The 25,622-nt window shown below is 34.8% G+C and overlaps 1 protein-coding gene across 2 annotated transcripts; it reads right to left on the reverse strand.

Moving 5' to 3' along the window:
* Positions 1-9: 9 nt before the first annotated feature.
* LOC111148366 (RIO kinase 2) lies at positions 10-25,339 on the reverse strand. Of its 2 annotated transcripts, XM_022504865.1 has the most exons (11): positions 25,149-25,321; positions 22,356-22,494; positions 21,471-21,587; positions 19,257-19,432; positions 16,019-16,107; positions 13,912-14,103; positions 11,359-11,451; positions 10,047-10,571; positions 7,585-7,681; positions 2,536-2,696; positions 10-45 (listed from the first exon to the last, which is right to left on the reverse strand). In XM_022504865.1, exons 1-11 carry the CDS (start codon positions 25,212-25,214, stop codon positions 33-35), a joined length of 1,668 nt encoding a protein of 555 aa, XP_022360573.1. In that variant the 5' UTR covers positions 25,215-25,321; the 3' UTR covers positions 10-32. The 2 variants fall into 2 exon arrangements, with proteins under 2 accessions (XP_022360573.1, XP_022360574.1); XM_022504866.1 differs by lacking the exon at positions 10-45 and having other exon boundaries at positions 2,268-2,696; positions 25,149-25,339.
* Between the last annotated feature and the right edge of the window lie 283 nt (positions 25,340-25,622).

Below are 25,622 nucleotides of genomic sequence, written 5' to 3' on the forward strand. Positions count from 1 at the left end.
CAAGGTCAAACTAAGATATGGTCTGATGCTCTCTATGGAGATGTTCTGAAGAGAGATGAAGAAGAGTGGAGATGGTGAACCTTAACCACCCAGAATATTGCATGTGACTTGAAAATATCTATATCTCAGGGTAGTGCTTTCCCTGAGAACCTGATGAACTCATCCCTCCACATTGTGGAAGTGTCTGATAAACTTCTAAGGCAGCAGGTTTACGTGGAAAGTTCTTTAATTAGGTAACTCTTCATTTTTTTCTTAAAATTTATTGCGTACATGACTAAAAGAGGGATTATCTTCTGCTTAGTACCCTGTAAAGATCTACAGGGTTCTGGAGAAAGCTTTTTAAAGACAGCCATCCAGCTATGAACCAAAGAACAGACCAATGGCTAACAATGTCAGTTATTTAAAACAAGTATAAACTGCATTATCATGTAGGAAAAACTTATTTAATAGGAGTAACAAGTAGAGGATGAAAGCCTACAAGCAATGCATTTGTGCATCTAGATAAAACAACACTGAAAGGTTCATGGTTAAAATTCAATGACCTTGGAAATAGGGAAGATTCCTCAGGAATCCTTTTTTTGGTAACCTGAAATCATTTGAGCAGTACTTCTTAACATACAGCACGTTATCAGGCACTGTGCTACACTCCTTACAGGTGTTATTTAATTTTTACAATAACTCTAAGACAGGCACTATTAAACGTCCTTGTTTCACAAATCAAAAAAGTGAGGTTAGACAGGCTACAGAAGGCACTTTAAGTTTGGGAAATGGTAGAACCAGTATTTAAATTTGGAACTCCCAGACTCAAAAGTGTTTTAATAGCAATCATAGTACATGTCTCGACTGTATTAGCAGTGCACTTCTATTTTATTTTTGCTCACTATTCAGTATGGGTGTTTTAAAACATGAGGGTTACATGCTGATAAGGCAAACTGACTTCTAATTGATGGCTACTCAAAAACATCTTTTAGAAATTGCCGTGATTACACACTGGGTCATTTGTTTAGATTTGTGCATTTGACTAATTTGTTCTGAAAACCACAGGAAATCTCAGGCTATTAAGAGCTATGTTTACTTGCCTTCGATGTTCCTTAAGTAGCAGCATGTTTTTTATGTAGTAGGTACCCAAAAGTAGACTCCATCAACTCAGTAAAACTGAGGGTGAAGTCATATAGTTTTATTCCCAGTTTCCCTTTGACATTCTAACTATAGTATGTATTACAAGAGAAATATTCTATGGTTCTATTAAGCTGTCTTCAACACCATTTTATGCTATTAAAATGCTTTAAAATAGGTTTATTTAGTAAATGCTTTAAAGGCACACCTAAAATTCAAAGCTAGGTAAACACTTCCAAAATTAGTGTAAGTTAATTTTTAGAGGAATTGAATTAGACATTTTCTTGCATCTCCATTATTAAAGGTAATTTATTAGATGATACGTCTTGCAAATAGTAGAATGAATTTTGCAAAGGTGAAAGGGAATCTGCTGTCTTTATCATTCTTGGAAATAAATCCATTATTTTTATCACAGATCCAAGTAATTTTAGGATAGTTGGCCAGGTGACTATGGAGTGACACTGCCATCTAGTGGCCATTTTTCACCATAGGCGATGCCCCTTTTGGTCCACTGGGCAATGTTGAGGAGACTTGAATTCATCATCAGGTTAGATACACTTTGGAGACTTGAATTCATCATCAGGTACACACACTTTAGCACTCATCTTCACATCTCAGTGGATCATAAAGTCTTTGAGGGAGGAACCATGTCTTATGTATTTTCTTTCTTTCCTGTGCTAAGTATTTGCTAATGTCAAATATTCTTTAATGTTTAGGACCCACCCAGCTAAGTTTTCATTCCTCATCCTGTCTACCTCCTCACACACCTAACTCTTCTGCTTAGGCCTGCATAAAAACTGGCAAATGTGGAAACTGTGGTGAGACCATGGCAACTTTTTGTTCTCATGACCGCATTACCAATTTAAAAAGCAGAAAATAAAATTATGCATTATGTGGCTGATCCTTAATACTGGAAACTAAAAAAAAATAGATTAAATTCTTCTAGTGGTTAAATGGAATGCAACCAAATCATTAGAACAGCAGAAAGATAAACATCGTTACAATTTCATTTTAATAGCTACACTTTAAGGAATGTTTATAAAGTGCCAGGCATTGTTCTAAGTGCTTTCTGTGTGTTACCTTATGTAGTCCTCAAAACAACCCACAAAGTAGTAGAACAAAAAACAACAAAAATAGTGTTTTTTTTTTTTAAATACCCAGATATTCCTAATAAAGATTATTTTGAAAAACAAATTTTGGCAGATTAACCAGTCACCTAAAATACTTGGAAGAATTAGATTGCTTTAGTAGAATTACTATAATTATTCTTTGGAAGACACGTACTAAATGAATCAAATTAATAGGAGAAAGAGAGTTTATTTATCTATTTATCTGTCTTGGTCTAGAAGAGACTACAGGTGGCTTCAAAGGGGATCCTAATAACTTTCTGAAAAATATTTAAGATTTTAAATATATTACTCTCCCCAAAAGTTGGCTGCTTCTAAGCTTGACTTAATATTTTGCATGTTTTCTCTTCGTTGTTTTGTAAATATATTTGCTTCTCCTTTTTGCAATCGACGTCTAATAGCTGATTTTTGCTGTTTCGTCAACTGACGTTTCACCTTCTGTTTCACCATTTCCTGGAAAGATTTCATGAGTTAGTATTACTGATAATTGACCACTTTGATAAGGAGTAAATATTCAATAAAACAAAGATTTACATTGCTAATATTTTTTAAAATTTATTAAGAGCATGAATTTCTTGAATTCCAAATACTGACAGTCCTATATGAACCAACAATAAAATAAACACAAACTAATGGTTACAAAATAGGAGAAATTAAATTACTAACAGAAATACAGATTATAGCAAAAAGTAGTACACAATTCTTTGACTAACAAATCTCCATAGTGCCACCTAGTGTCCATCAGGAAAACTGAAACCAAAAATGGAAAACCAAAAAACCCAGGATAAAAACTGTTTCTCCGTGTTCAAGATAAAAGTAGAAATGGCGCTGCAGTAGAAAAGTATGTTGGAAAGCATTCACAACTGGTTAAAATGTATCCAAGAGTCTTTCTAACTTCAGGTATAGGGATGACCTGATGGCAGCATTTACATGAAAAAGTCTTTATACAATTCCTGGGAAATGTAGAATAATTTCTCAATATAAATTCAAATGATTTCTTGTTAAGACTCAGGTTCCTAGTGTCACTTACAATATGAATAAAAAGTTTGAATATTCTGTTCCCAATAACCTTTTCTTCATCTGAAGCACTACTGCCTGTTATTTAATTGTATATAACCTTGTATCATCCAACTTATTTTCTAAAAAAGAGATACTGCAATGGTTGAAGCAAGAATCTCTTTTTAATATGCCTCACCCTATGCTAGGCACAAAAAAAATTTATTAGATATCTGTCAAGTTAAAAAATTAAAGCATAACAGGTAAAAAGGGGCTAGAAGAATTAGTCTGCCTAATAGACTGTTTCTTGGGTTGTATATGTGTACTATAAAACTTTGGACCAGGTTAGTTAAATGGAGACTTTGCATTATTTAACACAGTTAAGGACACTATACTCAATCAACAGGCTTTAACAAGTTATCCTTCTTAATTTTAGTCTTAATGATTCTCAATGGGAAAAAAGGCAAGAGAATAAAGGATAGAAACAGATGGAAGAATCAGAATTCAAGTCCCTGCAGAAAACCCCTTGAGATGTAGTCACCCAAACCAGTAAGGCAGGAGACTTAGAAGGAACTGGTATCCCAAAGTTTCAGAACTGAAAGCTGTAGGATTGGCTGAAAGTTTAGAATAAGTGTGACTGGCCCCCAGGACTCTTCGATACCCTAGGGAGACTAGCAAACTACCATAACCTCCTCACCCCAACAGAAGACCAGAATCCTGAATTAGAAAAGCATCTTCTTAACTACAACAAGGACAAAACAGCAATACCTTCAGAATTCTGAAGGAAAATAATTCCCAAACCAGAACTCAAACACTTAAGCTCCCAATCAAGTGTTAGAACAGGGTAAGACATTTTAAGTAATAAAGTACGACCCTCCCATTCACTCATGTAATTACTGGAATCTGTACTGCCAAATAAAGAAGTACACTAGGTAAGAGAAAGAGATGGAACAGGAAAGAAGGCAACCAATAAATAGGAAACTAAGAGTCCCAGGAAGACAATAGTAGAACATGAACCACATTTAAACTACAAGAGTTCACAGAGGTCTCTAGAATATTGCCAAGAAAGAAAAATCAATTTCTTTTCTAAATGTTCTGCTTGAATTTTCCCTTGGTTTTTTACTTTGATGAGACCATAGGATAATCATACCATGAAGCTGAAGAAACTAAGGAAATAACAGATTACTATGCATGCACCTACTCCTAATCTGGAATAATTTATGAATCCTACAAGGTTAATTTTTCATGTTAAAAAAGGGAGAGAAAAATCTCGCTTACTACATATTTTTTAAAATGAAGAAACACAAAATAAAATACTTGTGTATTATTAGAGTACATTAAAAAATTAACAAAAATCATGCACTTTGTTGATTCCATTGTTTGTTTTGTTATTGTTGGCCATATATATTTATTAAAAAGCTACATACCTTAATGTTTAATTAGAATTTGTTACATATTAGGAAGAACAGGGTTAAGAGGTGGCAACTGCTTATAAACAGAGTACTATAAAAGTATTTATATGAAGAAAACAGATCTTACAATTACAGTTTCAAAGAGCACAGAGAAAATCTTTTACCAGATAGTGAAACAATAATCATCAAATTAAGAGAGGTAACAAAAGGGGTTACTGAGGCTGGGTGGCTCAGTCATTAAGTGTCTGCCTTTAGCTCAGGTCATGATCCCAGGGTCTGCGATGGAGCCTGGCATCAAGTCCCGCATCCAGCTCCCTGCTCAGCAGGAGGCCTGCTTCTCCCTCTCCCACACCCCCTGCTTCTGTTCCCACTCTTGCTGTCTCTCTCCTTGTCAAGTAAATAAATAAAATCTTAAAAGAGAGAGAGAGAGAGAGAGAGAGAGAGAGAGAGAGAGAGGTAACAAACATTGTTTTCTCCTGATCTTTTAACAAAATAAAATGTGACCTCAAGGAAAACAGTGTGACCAAACTTCCAAAAGAAAGAAGAATTAAGATGATCAATTTGTTTCCAATGACTACATGAAACTTTTTGATCAAACTAGGCTTAAGAGATATTTTTTCTCTTTAGAAGGCAAATTTGTATTTTATAATGCAATTCATTCTGGTTTGACCCCATTTTAACCTTTAAGTTCCCGTTAGCTATAAGGGAAATGGGATAAAGTCAAAACAACCTAAAGATAATGTTAGTGTCATCATTTTTGTATACAGAAGACAGCATAACTTAGAATTTAAGAAAGTAGCATTAATTAGTAATCTAAACTTTATATGCAATTGCTGGTTTTACACCACTGTAATTACATAAAAGCATTTGTTTTCAATCTGAGAAATCAAAGAAAAAAGGGTAAAAAAAAACTCATTAAGTATAGAAAATATCAAAGCCAAGGGTGAATAGACAATCAAAGAGTATGAGAAATTCTTTTCCTTTTTAAAAGATTTATTTATTTACTTGAAAGAGAGAGAGGAGGGGTAGAGAGAGTGGGAGAGCCTTAAACATAAGACTGAGTAAGAGCCTGACTGGGGCCTGGGACTTGATCTCAGGACTCAGATCAACACCTGAGCTGAAACCAAAGGTCAGACACTCAACTGATGGTGCCACTCAGGCACCCCTAAAAAGTGTGAGAATTCTTAATAAATACAGGCTGCTAATACTTAAAGGAAGACTTTTGTTTTTTAATATAATTAATATGTGTCTCAAAAATTTCATAGATTTAAATTTTACATCCAGAATATCAGGTAAATTATAAGGCCAACAATAAAGAGTAAATACATTTATATGCATATATATGTATAAAATATATATATATATCAAATATATTTTTATATTTTTTATATTTAATATATATCAAATATAAATTTATTAAATATAATATATATATTTTAATATACTAAATATATATTTGATATATATAAAAATCAATACATTTACAGAATTACACACTTTTATTTTAGGCTGACAAGCTCTAAATGTTTCTATCAAGTAAAGTTCTTATAACCATTAAAAGTGTGCTATGTTATAAAATATAGAATGTTATTTTTAGCTTATCTTTTTTTTTTTTTAAAGATTTTATTTATTTATTTGACAGACAGAGATCACAAGTAGGCAAAGAGGTAGGCAGAGAGAGAGGAGGAAGCAGGCTCCCTGCTGAGCAGAGAGCCGGATGCGGAGCTTGATCCCAGGACCCTGGGATCATGACCTGAGCTGAAGACAGAGGCTTTAACCCACTGAGCCACCTAGGCGCCCCTGGGCTTGTCTTTGATAATTCTGATTTAATTTTGTAAATATCTCATATTATAGCCATAGGACATACATTTTAACTTCCTGGCAAAATATATGAACTTGGAAATCAGAAGTTCTGTAAAAACAAAGTTCTTTTATTTTGAATTCACATTCCACATAATTTTATTTCCCCCTTTCTAACTTCTTTTTATTTTTTTAACTTTTTTTTTTTTTTTAAAGATTTTCTTTATTTATTTGACAGACAGAGCTCACAAGTAGGCAGAGAGGCAGGCAGAGAGAGAGGAGGAAACAAACTCCCCGCGGAGCAGAGAGCCTGACGTGGGGCTGGATCCCAGGACCCTGGGATCATGACCTGAGCCAAAGGCAGAGGCTTAACCCACTGAGCCACTCAGGTGCCCCCCCCTTTCTAACTTCTAAACTGATTTTCTTTTGTTCATTTTAAGTTATCACTAAAAACTGGTTTCAATGGTATTTAACTTCATGCCTTTAAGCATTAGGAATATACACCAATAACATAATTTTATTTCTTTCCCTAAAAATTGACTAAGGAGGGGTGCCTGGGTGGCTCAGTGGGTTAAAGCCTTTGCCTTCGGCTCAGGTCATGATCCCAGGGTCCTGGGATTGAGCCCCGCATCGGGCTCTCTGCTCAGCAGGGAGCCTGCTTCCCGCCCCCACCTGCCTGCCTCTCTGCCTACTTGTGATCTCTGTCAAATAAATAAATAAAATCTTAAAAAAAAAAATTGACTAAGGAAATAAACTTCCTACAGGGTACCCTGCAGAGAAGGATGGCAGGCAGTAAAGCTCCTCAGAAGCTGGACTATTTGTGTTCACTCTCCTGCACAGAAAATGCCCCTTAAGAAATTGTTTTGAACACAGCTGCTAAATGTGTAACAAAAAGTTAAGATAACCAACATTTTTAAATCACCCATTTTTCTCCTTCAAAATTAAAGAACTAGCTAGTGAAATTAGCTGCATTGCTGTCACTGGGTAACCCTGAGCAAAGTCATGTAACCAACTGGGCCTCAATTTCCTCATTATTAAACTGCAAAGACTGGACCATATATATGAGTGTCTACAATCTGTCCATTAGGTTAGGTTATGACCTAATCAACATTTGGAAAATGCTGAATAGTTACCGGAGGAATTGTTGAACAGCTTAAAACACTGCCCGCAGAAGTAATGCTCAGAGTTCTTGTTCTGCACTGTTTAATATCTTCTGTATTTTCTTCATCTCTAAAATTAAAAGAAAGTCACAAATTTTCCAGTTAATTTTTTATTTAATTATGGCAATTAACTTATAGTATTCCTACAATATAGTAAAACTTAAAAAACACACATGCCAGAAAGAACATTATATTTAAAATTTCTGTGTAGGTAAAACTATCCACAATTCAGCCCAATTTATTAACACTTCATTTTTCAGCATTCAAATAGTCACTATCAAAATTGCAAAATGATAGAATGTTTCAGCCATCGAATTTGTTATCACGTCCCCACAATTCATATCTTTCCCACTAATCATCTCCTTTTCTTTCACTGAACTTGACGCATATCTGCCTCTTACAACGTAAATCCTTGTAAAACTTTCCTGCCATCTCCTAGACAACAACTGAGGGCACAGAGAGTACTCTTGTAGTCTGCCCTGTTAAGGCAGAAAAAATGATGGAAAATAACTTGTTTTACATATGCTCAAAGTTTTTATGTATACAAGGTATAAGAAACTCAGATAACATTAACCCCTAACAGTATTTTTCATCAAAATGTTATCTTGTTTCCATTCTGAATAATAAAAATTTTGCCCAACATGTGTTCAAAGAGAACAAATTACTCCATACTAAAACTATTTAACCTATGTAGATTTTCTTCTATTACTTACTCAAACTCCTCAGCCACTGCCACCCTTGATTTTAATTTAATTTTACAAGCTTACTATTTGAGTGGTAATAGCCCTGAGATTCTGGATATGGTTATACAAAAAAGGCACAAAATTTTTGTGTTTTGCTTCACAATAAAACTAAAGATTAAGACAGTCTTAGCAAGTAAGCCTGAACATGTACTGAGAAATGCCTAATAAGTGTACTATTAATTTAATTTTGTCATATTACTATTTTGAATAAAACTCCATTTCAGGATAAAGATGTCACACACACACACACACACACACACACACACACACAAATGGAATACTATGCAGCCATCAAAAGAAATGAAATCTTGCCATTTGCAACGACATGGATAGAACTAGAGGGTATTATGCTGAGTGAAATAAGTCAATCAGAGAAAGATAATTATCATACAATCTCCCTCATATCATACGATATGAGGAACTTGAAAGGCAGAGTTGGGGGTCTGGGGAGTAGGGAAGGATAAAATGAAACAAATTGGGATTGGGAGGGAAACAAACCATAAGAGACTCTTAATCTCACAAAACAAACTGAGGGTTGCTGGAGGGAGGGGGATGTGGAGACGGTGGTTGGGTTATGGACATTGGGGAGGGTATGTGATATGGTGAGTGAGTGAAGTGTGTAAGCCTGACGATTCACAGACCTGTAGCAAATAATACATTATATGTTAATAAAAATAATTAAAAAAAAAAACTCCATTTCATTGAACTATAGTTATTTGATTCTGGATAAACTATTCCAAGTCTAGAAATTAAATCTTTTATATCTTTTGCTAGTATTAATATTTGCAAGAAAAAAACTCTTACAAGAAAAATAACATAGTAACATTATATAATCTTAACTGTAAATGAGCAAATAAGGATACAGGATTCAAAGTACCAGAGAAAATTCACTATAAGTAGGTATTTTAGGAAGAGAGCACATTTACTGCATATTTATTGGACTACACATAAATCAAACATACATTAGATGTAAAATCACAAAAATATCTGAACATTCATCCATCTACAACTTGTTCTATTTATCAAGATCAATTTGAGGAGCCTGGGTGGCTTGGTGGGTTAAGCCTCTGCCTTCGGCTCAGGTCATGATCTCGGGGTCCTGGGATTGAGTAACGTATTGGGCTCTCTGCTTGGCGGAGGGCCTGCTTCCCCCCTTCTCTCTGCCTGCCTCTCTGCCTACTTGTGATCTTGCTCTGTCAAATAAATAAAATCTTAAAAAAAAAGATCAATTTATCAACTATTTGTAAATAATTCTTTTAATTAATTGGTTTGCATTTTAAGGCAGAACTGCTTAAAACTGACATAATAGGTTGCAAAGGGTAATGTGAATTTTAACAACAAAAGGTTATTTGCTTTCATTATTTACACGTAATGGGGAAGAATTAAATAAAATCTTTTAAAAAAGATCAATTTATCAAATGTTTGTAAATAATTCTTTTAATGTAATTGGTTTGCATTTTTAAGGCAGAACTGCTTAAAACTGACATAATAGGTTGTAAAGGGTAATGTGAATTTTAACAACAAAAGGTTATTTGCTTTCATATTTACACGTAAGGGGGAAGAATATAACTCTGCTACAACATTTGGGAAAAAAATAAACAAACACACCCACTCATCTACCAGCCCTGAAGAAAGTATAGGTCTCCACATTAAAGTGTTAAAAAAAAAAAATCAATCCACAGACATCTATACCTGAAAGGCCTGATTTCTTTGTTTAATGACGACAAGGCAATCAGATGAGGGCATACATCTTCATATTCTTCATAGCCCATGCAGATTCCTCCTTGACCTGCTTTACCATTTTGGCTGGTATCATTTTCAGTTTTGTTTTTCTCCTCAGAACACTCAGTTACAGAACTGTTGTTAACAACCTGCTCTTCTATTTCTTCTAAAGCTTGACTAAATTCAGGTATTTCAAAATTGTGTGCATCAGCACTCTCATCTGACAAATCATCTTCCTTTATTTGCTCAAGATCTCCAGATGATATGCAACAGCAGTCAGCTGTTTCATCTGTAGAGTTTCGATCACTATGATTTTCTAAACTATAAACCTTTGCTTTTTCTAACATCTCTTCATCAGAATGTGAGAATTCAGACTCGTCTTCTGTTTCAGTAATTTTATCATCTGGACCTACTGGATGAAGCAGTTCATCATCTGTTTGCATTTCCTTTGTGTAGCCACTGGCAGAAACCTCTACATCAAGAGAGTCTTCCCTCCTAGGAAAAAAGAATGACTGCTTAAGTAATAGGAAAAAAAATGTACCTGACATGGGTATTTATTATTATGACAAAATATAATCCTCAAATGAGTTTAGTAGTTTGTATGCTTTAAAGATTATTCTTTCCCTAAAATCTAATACTTAGTTAAGTATTCAAATGTAAAAGATACAGGCTTATTGTCATGTAAGAATAAAGTGACTATGGAAAGCAACAATTACTAGTAGAAAGTATTAACATCAGTTGATATTTATTTAATAAATTCACTTTCAAAAGGGGCTAAAGATTTCTTCTTTTAAGTTATGTCAATCATCCCAAATCAGAAAACTGTATATTAAGTAAGTATATAAAATAAATAGGGAAATTTTGCTTTAAGAATTTACATATAATTAATGTTCCATAAATCAATTAAATATAGCTTCTCTTCTGAACAAAGGAAAACATAAACCCCAAAGAACACTTCACTTGCTTCCTTAAAAATGGGTTATTCACTATTAAGCTGCACTTTGCAGTAAAAGTTTGAGAATTTGTAAGAAACTAGGTATGTTCTTCCCCTAAATCCAGTAACATTGCCTTAGTAGACCAAAGGTAGGAATTTTCTAGTTTTTAAGTTTCATTTATACATTAGACAGCAATGATACTCAACAATGATGATACTCCACAATTATAATGTGCTGGAGGTCACTATTTGGAAATTTTTAAAATGAAACTAACTGTTAAAACTCTTAGAACTAAATAAATCAGGTTATTTAAAGTTTTATCATTTTAAACAAAGCAGAGTACAAACCTGATATCACTAAAAGTTGGATAAAGCTCACTTTCATAGCTGAAACGTTTCATGAAGAAATCTCTAATGCATTTAACATCTCTTTCAAAATACCTGTAAAAGCAAGAATCATTTTTTATATATAGCCTGTGTTGCTCATGTTTTTCCTTATTAGTCAATGACAATATCCTTAATAATGATACTCTTAATCACTGTATGAAAAAGGAGTTACTCATGAGAAAAAAATAAAAGAACTCAGTTGCCAGTGTGTTTGAAAAACTAAAACTAAAAGCAGAGAAATGAAGAGGAAATAAAAGCTTGACTGTCAAAGGCATTAAGTCCCTATAGTTAGAAAACTCAACATCTTCCCATACTGTAACAGACATACTAAGAGAAGATAAGATGTATATGAATTTCAGAAAAGAAGATTCTGGATCTGTGGTGTGGGGGTGGGTTTCCACTTTTCCTCTTTAATTTCCAGTCTGTCTGGTCATACTTCTCATCAGCTATACCAAGAGAACCTAATCAACTGCAAAAGCTAAAGATAAAATAGGTTAGTGACACCTAAGAAAAAGTTTGGGGACTATTAATTATGTTTATATACCTTTATTATCTGTTAGCTAATTTGCAACAACAGCCAAGAGATATAAATAATACTGTGGCTTATTAATAATGATATGAAGACATGTTAATCTGGTCTAAGTGTAGAAAGACCTGTGAATATCACGTTGCTTTTTAGGCCACTGTAAAGTAGTGAGAACAGATTAAATTTTCTAGGTTCCTAGATAAGGGAGAATAAAGAAACAGGGTACTGTGGAATTGACTACCTGCTTGAATATTAACTAATTAATATTTTAGAAAAATATGAAGTCTGGAAACAGAAAGATAATGCCACTCTTCTTTCCTTTTAGGACACCAGGGGGAAAAACCTTAATAAATTATTTAAAAATTATCTTTTTATATATGTCTATGTCTCATCTAACTAGATAAAATCTCAAAATCTTCAAAAGCAGAGATAGGTGTTATTTATATTTTAATTATTTATTAATTTATATCTTAATTTCTGGTGCTTAGCACAACTTCTATACCCTAGCACTTGCCCATTAACTATCAAGTTAAATCACACTGTTTCCCTATAGAATAATGCAGCCTACATTTCAAATGCCATGATTTGTCATCGTTTCCTTCTATAATTCTGGTGGTTCCTGGATGTTCCTTCATTGTGACTATGTTATCCCCTATAATAAAAATGCTGATTAGTCATCATCCAAAAATATTTTAACCACCCAAGCACCTAACAATCTATTAGTAATTGTTTGGTTGGGAATACTCTTTAAGTTTATATTTAATGGACATTTCTTTTTCTAGAGTAAGTACAGACATTTTCTAATGAGGATCAGGAGGAAGAAAATCTTGACTGAACACAAACTGGTTTGAACTCCTACTTTCCAAGAATTCACTATCTCTATTATCTAAGTGATAGCAGTGTTATCTTCAGGAATAAAGAGAAGTTTCTCATATTGTAATTTGGAACAGGAAGAAAAAAAATATTCAACTTTAACTTGATTACCATCAGTTTCATCATAAAATACAAGGGAAAATATTCTGTCATATTTTGCAGCTTGGCTAGCTTATATGTTAAGTAATGTGAGGAATGAGATTATCACAGTATATAAAGTGATTCTGTCCTGTGTCAGGGATGAGGTTTTACATGAATTCTTTCCTAATAATAAAATAAGAACTAAAAAAGAGGAGAGATATTCTTGTTCTGGCAACCGAGTCCACTCCAAAATCACAATTTTTATTAAGACCATCATAATTATCAAATTATGCTTGGTGAAACACTCTTGGAGGCAACCATGGAGCAGAGAGAAAAGGGGAAAGGCAGAGAAGATGGGGTTCTACAGTTTCCTTCTCAATGTCCCTACTTTTTCTGAGCAGGCCTGTTTTAAAAACTGGGCTTTCACCTAAAAGTATGAATAAAGGGTCCTTGGACTAAGAAAGTCTGACTTTCAAAAGTCTGTCAGATTATACAAGTAATTGAAATTCTTTTGATGGGTTATAAAGCGGGCAGTTTCTTCAGATTTCCCATTTACAGTATATACTTAATGACCTGTTTTAAAAACAGGATCAAAGTGCATTTTTTTCCCCTTCTAAAACACTGAATAAGAAAGATTCTCTTATAGGGGGGATTATCCTAGTCTGACATCCTTTAATAAAAAACTAAATTTTAGGGGCACCTGGATGGCTCAGTCAGTTAAGTGTCTGACTCTTGATTTTAGCTCAGGTCATGATCTCAGGGTCCTGGGATTGAGCCCCATGTCAGGTTCTGTGCTCAGCGGGGAATCTGCTCTAGGATTGTCTCCCTCTCCCACCGCCCCTCCCTCCACACATGCACGCTCTCTCAAATAAATAAATCTTAAAGAAAAGCAACAATTTTTTAGACCATTAACATCAGCTGTTTCAAACCAGTTACTGACCCAAATGAGAGTATTACAATGTTGAAAAATTAAGAAAAAAATTATTACATCACACATAAACACACCCATATCCAGAATCAGTTTTGGCATATACCATTCAGCATTGGGATGAGAAGTTGAAACCATCTGTGGAAAGTCAATCATGGTGATGTGGTCATCTTTATCCAAAATGAGATTAAATTCATTGAAATCTCCATGAATTAGTCCATGATTTGCAAGTTTGACGATCAGTTCCATAGCTTCATCATATACTGATGCAGGATCTTCAACATGGTGTATCTGACATCTGAAAGTATGAAAATAGGTTATTTGTATTCATTTACGATTTTCATGAAAGCAAGCATGTATGTGTATTAATATTTCCATTAATTCCCTAACAACTTTTTCTTCATTTCTATCAGCATATAGACATAACAGCTCCCACTTTTTTTTTTTTTTTAAAGAAGCCATGACTGCCTCAATTCTGTATCCTCTGTCCACTATAGACTTTCTCTGATAATTACAGCCAAACTTCTCCTCATTTTTTCCCTCCCATTCTAATGAACCCATTTCAAACATTTTCATCCACCTTGTTCCAAAGAAATAAGTCTGGTCAAAGCTACAAATGACTTCCATGTTGCTAAGTCCAGTAGTCATTATTTGGTCTGTCAGTTAAACTCTTCACCCTTGTTGAAATACTTCCTTCACTTTACCCTTGGTATACCAACTCTTCAGGCTATCCTCTTTCCATATTTGTTACTCTTAGTCCTTTTTTTGACTAGTTCTTCATCTTTCCTTGACCTTTAAATTTTGGCGCTCCTCAAAGGTTATTGTTAGGAGCTTTTATTTACAATCATTTTTGGTGATCTCATTCAGGCTCATGGCTTTAAACACTATATATATACTGACCTCAACCTAGACTTCTCTGAACTCTAAGGCTTCTCAAACTTAACATCTCAGTCCCACAGTGAACCGCTGATTCTAATTCACCCTCTAACTCCAAGCTGCTCTTTCTATAATCTTTCCCATTTCTGTAAATGAAAACTTTGAACCTCCAATTAATTTGTTATTCAGGCCCAAATCCTTGGTATTACCCTTGACATTCCTCTTCCTTCATATCAATATCCAATCCCAAACAAATCATGTTGTCTCTACCCAAAAAATATATCCAGAATCTGAACACTTTTTATCACCTTAAAATCTACAACTCTGATCTAAACAACCATTATCTCTTGCCTGGATTATTACAATAATCACCTAATTTGTCTTCCTAATTCTGTCCTTATCTCATTTCAGTCTATTCTCAAAACAATAGCCTCAGTAATCCTATTAAAATAGTCACACCATGTCTCTTGTCCAAAATCCTCCATTGCTTCCTATCCCAATCAAAATAAAAAAGCCCTTGTCCTAACTATTGCTACACTGGCAATGCCACTGCAATATGTAAATGTGTGAAATCAACATGTTGCACAGTTTATATTTATATATCAAATGTATTAAAAAAGAAATTAAAAATTCCCTGCAATGGCCTTTAAAGCCTAAATGATCTAGTTCCCAGCAGCCTCTCTGATCTTATCACTTGTAGTCTCTGCCCTCACTCACTTAACTCCAGCCACACCAGCCTCTCAACTGGTCCTTGAACATTTAGGCATGCTCCCATCTCAGGATTTATGTAGCTGCTGTCCCCTCTCTCTGGATCTCTTAGATAGCTATATGGTTTTCTCTCTCATTTCTTTAGGACTGTACTCAAAAAACACCTTATCAATGAGACTCTTCCTGCCCATTTATGTGAAAATAGCAGCTTCCTCCACCTACATCAGTACTTTTTGTCCCCCTTACCTGCTTTATTTTTATCCACTGCATTTTCTACCATCTGATAATCATACATTTCCTTAATTAGCTATTTATTACATGTCTCCTTCCAACAGAATATAAGCTCTATGAAGGCAGAGATTTTGTTTTGTTCACTGCTGAGCCTTGGTATACCTTAGAACAGTGCTTGGTATATACTAGATTGTTAATAAATACTTGTTGAATGAATCACAGAGATTACAAAATCCATACTGTTAGAATGAAACTGAGTTTTTAATTTGCATGAGACTACAGCTTTCTATTAATTTCTTATCTCTATTAAATATTCCATTTAATTAATATACATTTTGAAAACTAAACCTTATATTTATTTATTAGGATCCATAGTTTCCAGAATAATAAATACTTACAGAGGATAGCCATTTATGAGTTCCATGACCACAGCATGGCGATTATAATCAATTGGTTTTGGGACTGGGAATTTCCTCTCATACAATGCCTGAAACATAGCAAAACAGGTATAAACTAATGAAGATGTCATTAATTTTTAGGGAAAAATAGAAGCAAACATACTGGCTCACAACCAGAAAAAAAACACAGAAGTCTTTACAAAATTACAGTTAACACACGCTTATTTATGTATGGCTTATTCACAGCAAAAATGAACTATACATAAAACAAAATTTTAAACCAGTTTACTTAATTCACTTTTTCACAAAGCATTAATTAATTAAGCATTAATTGAACATTTACTGAATATTATACATGGTGTTAGAGTTACAAAAATGAATGTTAAAAAGTCTGTCCCCAAGAAGCCTACAGTCTCTTAGGATATATCTTCTTATTTTGTTAAATTTTTGTCACTAATTGGGAGTGTACTTAAAAATTCACATGGAGGGTGCCTGGGTGCCTCAATTGGTTAGGTGTATGCCTTTGGCTCAGTTTGTGACCTCAGGGTCCTGGGGTCAAGTCCCATATCGGGCTTGCCTCTGCTTGGTGGGGAGTCTGTTTCTCCCTTTCATTCTCCCTTTGTACTCTCTCTCTCAAATAAATAAATAAAATCTTTAAAAATTCACATGGAAATAAGTTGTAATTGGGAAATTTATGCCCTCTACAGTTTGGAATGCTACTATTTCAATGTAGGCCTTTGTTACTTACACCTATTTGCTCCAACAGTGGTTCTAGCTTTTGCCACAATATCTAACCTTTACTCTGTGTACCAATACCAAACTTAAATATTATGTCAATGTTCCATTTAAGAAAACCTACAATGTTGTATGTATTGATTTCAGTCTGGAAAACTTTTCCTGGTTGTCAAAACTCTCTTTAATCTACTTATCCAGTCCTAGTTTTTCCAGTACTCTTTTTAATAAGCACTCTGGAGTACACACAGGGCTTACATCCATATTCATGTTTTTGCCCATAGTGGCTCCTCTGCAAAGTACACTGTCTTACTATCTTCTCCTTAGAGACAAATTATATGCATGCTTCATGACTCTATTCAACTCCTACTCACTTTATGAAACCTCCGTTATCAACTATTCTAGTCTACAGAAGTTTCTCTAAATATAAGACGTAATTTAATTTTTAAACTATTCTTTATATATATATATATTTGTGTTGTGTTCCTAATTTTAAGACACTGACTGCATTACTTATTTCTTTGGTATACACACCTTCACCCCACTGTATGCCAGCTACTTAATACAGTGGTAGGCATACAACTGATATTTAATATATTATCTATTAACAGGGTTAGTTTTAGAAAGCTCTTTACTTCCTACCTTTTTTGTGAGAGGAACTGAATTACTTCTCATTCCCCAAAGGTTTTTGTTTGTTTGGCTTTAAATAATTTTTTTTTTCTCCCGATGCAAATACTTTTGAACATGCCTTGGCAGCTCAATAGCATATAATAATCTTAACTATTGTCATAGTGGTCTAGCCCTTGCACTATGGCTTAATCCTTTAAGGTATCCCTAATCCTATTTTACACTCTAGGAAAAAAGAGAATAAATTTAAGAAGCATATTTATGCACAACCTGGTTCTATTCTAGTACCTTCAAATAAACATCTGAGAAAACACCTAGTGCAGTTTTGGGAAAATGTGTAACAATCCTTACCAAACTGCCTACTTACTGATTGTTTATGATTGGTTACAAACCATCAGTATAAGACAAGAAACATCTATCATGTACGGTATCAGCATCACTTATATTGTCTTGAGAGTTCTCCCATGATTACTAAAAATTTAAGCACATGAATTAAAATAACCTACTCAACACTCCTAAGAGTTTCATATACTGGTCATATACTAGAGGGATTCCTTTTTTTTTTTTTTAAATGTATGTATGTATGTATGTATGTATGTATGTATGTATTCTTAGTAATCTATTTACCTAACATGGGACTCAAACTCACAACCCTGAGATCAAGAGTTGCATGCTCTTTCAACTTAGCTAGCCTGGTGCTCCTAGAGTGACTTTTTTTTTTTAAAATTTTATTTATTTATTTGACAGATAGAGATCACAAGTAGGCAGAGAGGCAGGCAGAGAGAGAGAGAAGAGGAAGCAGGCTCCCTGCAGAGCAGACAGCCTGATGTGGGGCTTGATCCAAGGACCCTGGGATCATGATCTGAGCTGAAGGCAGAGGCTTTAACCCACTGAGCCACCCAGGCGCCCCTAGAGTGACTTTTAATAAATCAAAATTTTAAAAAGTGAAGATAAGTAGTAATAAATAAACACTATTATTTTGGAGAATAATAACAATATGATACTATTTTCTGTTTAATTAAATGTTATTGAAGATATTTAATTTAGTTATTAAAGATATTTAACAAATCTTGGGGCATTTGGGTGGTTCAGTTGGATAAGCATCTGCCTTCAGATCAGGTCATCATCCCTGGGTCCTCGGATGGAGCCCCAGGTCAGGCTCTCTGCTCAGTGGGAGCCTACTTCTCCCTCTCCCTCTCCCTTTGCCAGTCCCCCTGCTTGTGCTCTCTCACTCTATCTCTCTCAAATAAATAAAATCTTTAAAAAAAAAAAAGAGAGAGATATTTAATAAATCTATCCTGAACTTAATTTTGAAAGTGAAAGGTTAAAGGCTAAAGATTTTTACCATTCCTAATATGCATCCATATTTGTAAATCAACATTTCTTTTCTATTACATGAAGGAAAAACACTAGTCAACTTACCCGAGACACTAAGGTTTCTACAGATAACTACTATAGGTAATTCCCTGGGATTTTCAATTAGAGACAAATGTATGCATATTTATGTATACTGAATAGATATACATTCACACAAACATTTGTGAGGCAATTACATCATTAATTATTAAGGTTATTAATTATTAAGGTCATTTGTTAATATTGTAGAATATTATCTCATACTACAAGATAATATTTTATTAGTATTGTAGAACCCATTTTGCCTTGATGTGCACTAGTAACAATGAAAAGTGCCTTCATATCAGAAAAAAAAAGAGTCACCAGAAAAGCAAATAACAGAAAAAAGCAATAATTAAAAGTAAGCGAAAGAATTGGGACTAGGGGTATAGAGATGTAGGGGCAGCAGACTGATAACTGTCACTACATCTTTTCGACTACATGTATTATTTGGTTAAGAAATATAAAATTATTCACCAAATACCTTCATATAGGCAAATTCTTTCATGGCAGAGAGACGAGATAAATAAAGCCAAGACATGTTATGCCTGTGTTTATGATAATCACGTTTGTTTTTCAGATTTCGAAAGGAGGTTCTTCCCAATCTGTGAAGCTTTAATGCAAATTGCTGCCCCTCTTCATTTGCAACAATGTAAATATCTAGAGCCAAGATTTAGAAAAGATCATTATTATACTATCATTCCAAAAAGTTCATTTGTAATTTCCAAACTTTGATTTTATTTGTATCAAATTTTCTTTCCTAATAACCAGGAATATTTACTACTCAGCAAAATTCTTTCTCTTAAATACAATGCAAAATAAGATGACATGTATTAATATCTGATACAAAAGAAAACAGAGATGTGGTGTGTCAAAGGTTACTGCTCCCACAGGTGCTCAATACTAAGTTCAATTTAGTGGCAAAAATCTCATTGTCCCTTAGTGTCCTACATATATGATAAGTGATTTAATACCTTTTTCAACAATATGAAGCTCAATCCTTCAACTGCTTCAGTGAATAATATTCAATTGTTAGAATATAATCCTGTATGGGTGCCTAGGTGGCTCAGTCAGTTAGGTGTCAGCCTTTAGCTCGGGTCGTGATCCCTAGGGTCCTGCATTGGACTCCCTACTTGGTGGAGAGCCTGCTTCTCCCTCTCCCTTTGCTGCTCCCCCTGCCTGTGCTCTACGTTAAATAAATAAATAAATAAAAATCTTAAAAATAAAAAAATATATATAATCCTATAGTAATCAGAATGGAGATCTTCCCATAAGTATTGCAATTATCAAAAAATAGTTGCTATTTGAAATCTTGATATTTAAAACACATCCTAATTATTCATGAGAAATTTTAATTATCACACATCAAGAAACTGTCTTTCACATTGGCAGGATTATAAATTAGTGTAAACTTTTGAAGGGAAATCTGGTACTACAAATTTCAAATGTACATAACTTTTGCTCTAATAATTAAATTTCTAAGACTGTATTTATGAATTTATTTGCACATTTGCATAGAGATATGTGCACAAGGATGTATACCACGTCATTACTTACAAAAGACAAGATGAAGTAACATAAATGCCCTAACAACTGGGACTGGTAAATCAATTACTGATTTACTAGGTAAAACTCTGCAACTATGAAAAAGACCCATCTATTAACATGAAATGATATCAGAAATGCACCAAGAAGCACCTGGCTGGCTCAGTCAGTAAAGCACAGGACTCTTGATCTTGGGGTTGTAAGTTGGAGCCCCAGGTTGGGTGTAGAGATTACTCAAAAATAAAATATATATATATATATATATAAAAGCATCAAGTGGAAAAAATCTAGGTGTAAAATAGTTAAGTAATATTTGGTTTCACCTGTGATTAAAAAGATATGTGAATGCATATACATATATCGTCAGTACCTTATGTACCTTATGTACTAACAAAATATATCTAGAAGGACATATAAGATATTATTCAACAGTAACAACTTTGGGAAGTAATAACAGCAGATTGAGACCTGGGTTAGGAGTAAGATTTACTTTTTATTGTACTTTCTTTTGTACTATTTATCATTTCCATGTAGTGAAGTTCTTAAAAAAAAAAAGCCGTTTTTTAAAAATAAAAAAATTGGACATAAAAAAGAGGCAGCATATCTAAGAAAAGGTGTTCATTACCTCATTTTATACATTTCACATAATAAATTTCTCACATACACACACAGTGTTATAAATATAACAGTGCTAAATAGCACTCCTGCAATACTTATTTGCTCAATGCTATTTTAGAATGCTTTTTTCTGTGTTTTACAAATATCTAAGTTTACCATATTTCTATGATGAAAAACGTGCTTGTGGCTTTTAAATATTCACTGTCTTCTAATACTCCTTTGTGTTACACATTTTAACTATTACAAATATCCATTTACCATATATAAAACAAAAGCAAAAAAAATATTTGCCAAAGACGTCAGTCATTAGAAGAAAATTAATTCCTGCTATAACTGAATTTTCAGTGACAGACTTAGGAAAAACAATAACCTAACCTAAGGGTAATTTCATCATCTATATTGTTTCCAACCAACTTTTCAATTCACTGCTCAGTTGAAAAAGATGGAAAAATTAAAAAATAACGCTTTCTCAGGGGGAAATATAAATAGAAACTAGAGCGAAGAAAATGATTTCAGTAGTACTGTTAGCACTTACCAGATTCTTTGCCAACACCCATCTGGTTTCCAACAGACTCAACTACCTGTCTAGAAGAAAGTGTTTTCAAAGCTAGGTAATCATAGCCTGCATTTGTCAATCGGTAGCCCTGGACAGCTAGACAAAATAAAACAAAAAAGACTGTATATTACTTACATTGTACAATCAAGTCACATTAGTTCAAGTCATGAGAGGAATTTAAACATAAGAAATCTTAGTTGGAATGATTAGCTTACCCAGTCTTCAGAGTGTGGCATTTCTTCTTATAATTTGTATTTTTTTCTCTAGAGCAGTGTTACTCAAAGTGTAACTCACAGACTGAGACCAGTCTCTAAATATTTGTTACCAGTCTGTGATAAGACACAGAAACTGAAATGAAGTGGTTACCTTAAGAAATTTTTATATTACTTAGACCAAGTTATTTTGTCTTCAACTCTAGTAAGGAATTTGTGCCTGTATTTTATCAGTTTTTAAATTTCACTTTTCTAGTAATTACTTTTTTATTGTTATTTTACTAAAGTATGGATGCATGATAGGTTGAAAAAAAAAAACAACCCTCATTGCAGACGGTTTGAGAATTAATACTTTAGAGTAGTGCAGTACAATGTATTTGCCCAAGATAGTGGCATTAATTCTCTCCTACTTGCTCTTCTGCCAATTAGAACTTGTTAATCTCCTAACAGGAGATGGAGGCTATTTCTCTACTCTCTTTGATCTGGGTGGGCCCTGTCAATGCTCTAATAGAATATGGTAAATGTATGCCACTTTCAAGTCTACAAAGAGTACTTTGCTGGTTTGGCAACTTTCACTTTCCACTTTTTGAAATGCCTGCTCTGGGGGAACCCAGATACATGAAGAATCACAAATAATGCCATAAATACTTACTTTTGGTACGCTCCCAAGCTATGAGTTTATGTTTCACTAATTCTCTTAAAACTTTATTACAGCCACCATGTTTAAGGCTGGCTATAGAAGCAACTAAACTGCATGGAACTATTTCATGGTTCTTCATGCCCATTTCAACCTGAAATTAAAGGAATCATATGTAATCATAATCAACATAGAGCTGTTGTCTACCAAAACTTTGCTAAGTAATTAACTTCTTCAAATTTCTCTAACCATGCACTTACCCAGCCAACTCTGAGATGTAATTCTAGACATATTTCTAATCACAATCTGATTATATAATCACAAATATTCATATTCTGCCTCTCTACTAAGAGTAAAAATTGCAAGTACTTAACAGTTACTGATGTGGCAAATACTAAGATATTTGTTGACATCTAAATATTTATCTTTAAAAACTATACATATTTCAGATATTCAGTGAGAAGTTATTTACTATGAAAGTATCATATGCAGCCATGGTGGAAGATTTAAACATATATAAAAATAATCCCTACCCCTGGGGAATTTATTATCTGATTGTGGAAATAAGAACCTAGACATCTAACTTTATTAGAAGACAAGAAATGGAAAGAGCTAAAAAAGAAGTGGCTCAGGGCTGAACAAAAATAATTCTAGCTGAGGGATCAGTTTCAAAGAAGCGGCACTTGAGGCGGACTTTCAGATGCAGGAAAACCAAAAAAACACACAATATCAGAGAATATCAGAGAAAGACAAAAGATTCGGATATGACACACAGGCAAGAAAATAAAAGCAGAGCAACAGCTAGGACAGTGCTACCTCATACACGATGGCAAACAGAATTCGTGAAAAGGCGCTTGAAAACGCTTTTGAGAAAGGTATGGAAGGCCTTGAAATGTAGATCAAGGAGTTTTAGATTTCTTGTTAAGGAAAACTGAAAACCCCTGAAGGTGTTTACACAAGGGAGATACATGAACAGAGATGTTCTAAGGACATTAATCACAACTCAAAGTTCTGGAAGGTCTTTCAAACGAGGATGTTTAAGGTAATTTGGAAAGATTTATCTATACTCAGTAATGAAGTCATAATTAAAGGGTAAAATTGTCAATTATTTGAAAGAGGTGACAGATAAAGCTGTAAAGTGGATGTGATCATCAAACAAGAGATAATGGAAGACAAAGGAGGGCTGAGGGACAGAATTTTGGGGGAAGTTCACATTAAAAGGTAAGGGCAGTCAGTCAAAGTATGATTATTGATGTAGGAGTGCCTGAGAAGTAAAGAGAGAGTCAAGGAAAGATGGCTGCTGATTCCAAGGATGGTTAAAACTCAACAGAGATCGAAATATATTTAACAAGTAGGTCATTTACTGGTGAGCTTCAAAAAAGAAGTTAAATATTGCAGAGATAAAGGTTTGGAAGACAAAACTGGAACTGTTATGATGTCCCAACCAAAATCTCACACCTTAACTCATTCCCTTGTTAGCCTCTAATACTCTTTCTTGACTCCCCTGTTTCTGTCCCACATTAGGAATAAATCAATGTGGTGAGGAAGCAGAGAAGGAAGGTATCTTTCAGAAGTGATAGTAGGTGTTTAGAGAACGTGCAGATGAATTGAGTGCCTTCTAAATTTCATACTGAATTTGAATTTGATATTTTAAGTATTGCCTATTTACGCAAAAGATAACAGCTTCTAAAAAATTCATGGTTTTATTCTTGAGATGCCTAATCTACATTTTGTCGATCTTTGTGCCATAAGACTACCACTATTAAAATCAGTTTTTGTCACTTCCCCGCTTAAAACCTTCAGTGGCTCCCCTATTATTTAGAATATATTCCAATTTCTTTACCAAGCCTGCAAGGCTCTACAGCACATGATCTGTCTCACCTTGTCCAATTTCATCTCCAACCAGTCAACCTCTTGCTCACTATGCTCCAGCCACACTGGCCTTTCCATTCTTCAAAAACTGTTTCTAGCTCAGCTGTTCACTTAGTACAGCTGTTTCCAAGGCCACTGGATTACCTCCTTCTCATTCAGCTCCTATTATTTCCCCCTCTCCCCTGCCAGTCTTTCTTTCATTTGGCAAATATTTACTCAGTACCTACCAAACGACAGGAACTTTTTCAAAAGGCCTTAACACTTTGGCTACAACACTTAACAGACAAGATTCTTTCACTCTGGCAATCTTCTCTGACTACACAATTTAAAGATGGCATTCATGCTCCCCAGCCCAAACGTGCAAATAGTTTCTGTTGTATTCTCCTCTTTATCACCTTCACAACACTTATTATCAGATACTGTCTTCCTCATTTATTTACTCGTTTACTCGATGATCTGTTACCCTCGTCTTGTATCCCAAAATTGTGACTAAAAACCAGACAAGTAAGTGTTGACAGAATGAAATTGAATAAAAGCTATGTGAGGGAATCTGTGAGGGAGGAACTCAGTGCTATCAATTCTCAGGAGCCTTCAACTCTTCTCGGGGCGGGGTTGGGGGGGGTGGTGGGCGTCGGAGGCCCAGGGTCAGAGAAGCGTTCTAGGCCACTGAGATGCCAGTGAAGCTCTGGAGCACAAGTCGGGGAGCAGAAAAGGATGGAAATGATTAGAAGAGAGGACTTTAATCAGTTTGGGGGAAGACAAAAGCTTCCGAACAACGGCTTTGAGCAATCTGACCGTCGGGGTCCTCTCTTCCTCATTCCCAGCCTGAGTCTCCTCAGAGGGCCTACAGCGCACTCAGCTCTCGGCCGAATCGCAGAAGAGAAAAACGCGCGGTGGGAAAGGACTGGGGGCAGGGAAAAACAGCAAACTTCTTACCGCGGTCAGAACCCTGAAGTCATCCCGGCTCATGTAACGTAACTTGGCCACATTCACTTTCCCCATGGCGGCCCGAGATCAAGCCAGGAAACTCCTTCACTACAGCTGGAGAGCACAAGGTAAGCGTGTACACTGGCCTCTCCCGAGCTTCACAGCCGGCGGGTGGCTTGCGCGTGCGCCGCTCCTCCGGGCAGGTCCTTGTTAATAAATAAAAGAACTTTTTTGTCTGGCTTGGGAAAATGAAAGTCTGGGCCTATGATCATGTAGAATGGAACAACGCAGAAATTTTTTTTGTAAGGGGATTTTTGTCATGTAAGTGAACGGATTTTGAGTGTCTATGATAAGTCATTTAGTTTTTCATATCTGTCAGGACTGGCTGCGTAGAGGACGCATTCCGCCTGTGAGAGCAGAACGGTAACAAATGGGAGGAGCAAATTTCATCCCCAACCAGCAACTCCTACTTTAGGCAAAGTG

Source organism: Enhydra lutris, unplaced genomic scaffold (assembly GCF_002288905.1).
Source record: "Enhydra lutris kenyoni isolate GAN:26980312 unplaced genomic scaffold, ASM228890v2 scaffoldscaffold19, whole genome shotgun sequence".
In the NCBI taxonomy this organism is placed as follows: domain Eukaryota; kingdom Metazoa; phylum Chordata; class Mammalia; order Carnivora; family Mustelidae; genus Enhydra; species Enhydra lutris.

What these genes read in the sequence shown, in the direction of transcription:
- LOC111148366 (XM_022504865.1), bottom strand. Translation starts at nt 25,214, where the DNA reads ATGGGGAAAGTGAATGTGGCCAAGTTACGTTACATGAGCCGGGATGAC. An exon ending in CCAACTTTTAGTGATATCAG is followed by an intron (nt 10,572 to 11,358) that starts GTTTGTACTCTG and finishes CTTTTTTCCTAG; the next exon opens with GAGGGAAGACTCTCTTGATG. An exon ending in AAAGAAATCAGGCCTTTCAG is followed by an intron (nt 7,682 to 10,046) that starts GTATAGATGTCT and finishes TTTTAATTTTAG; the next exon opens with AGATGAAGAAAATACAGAAG.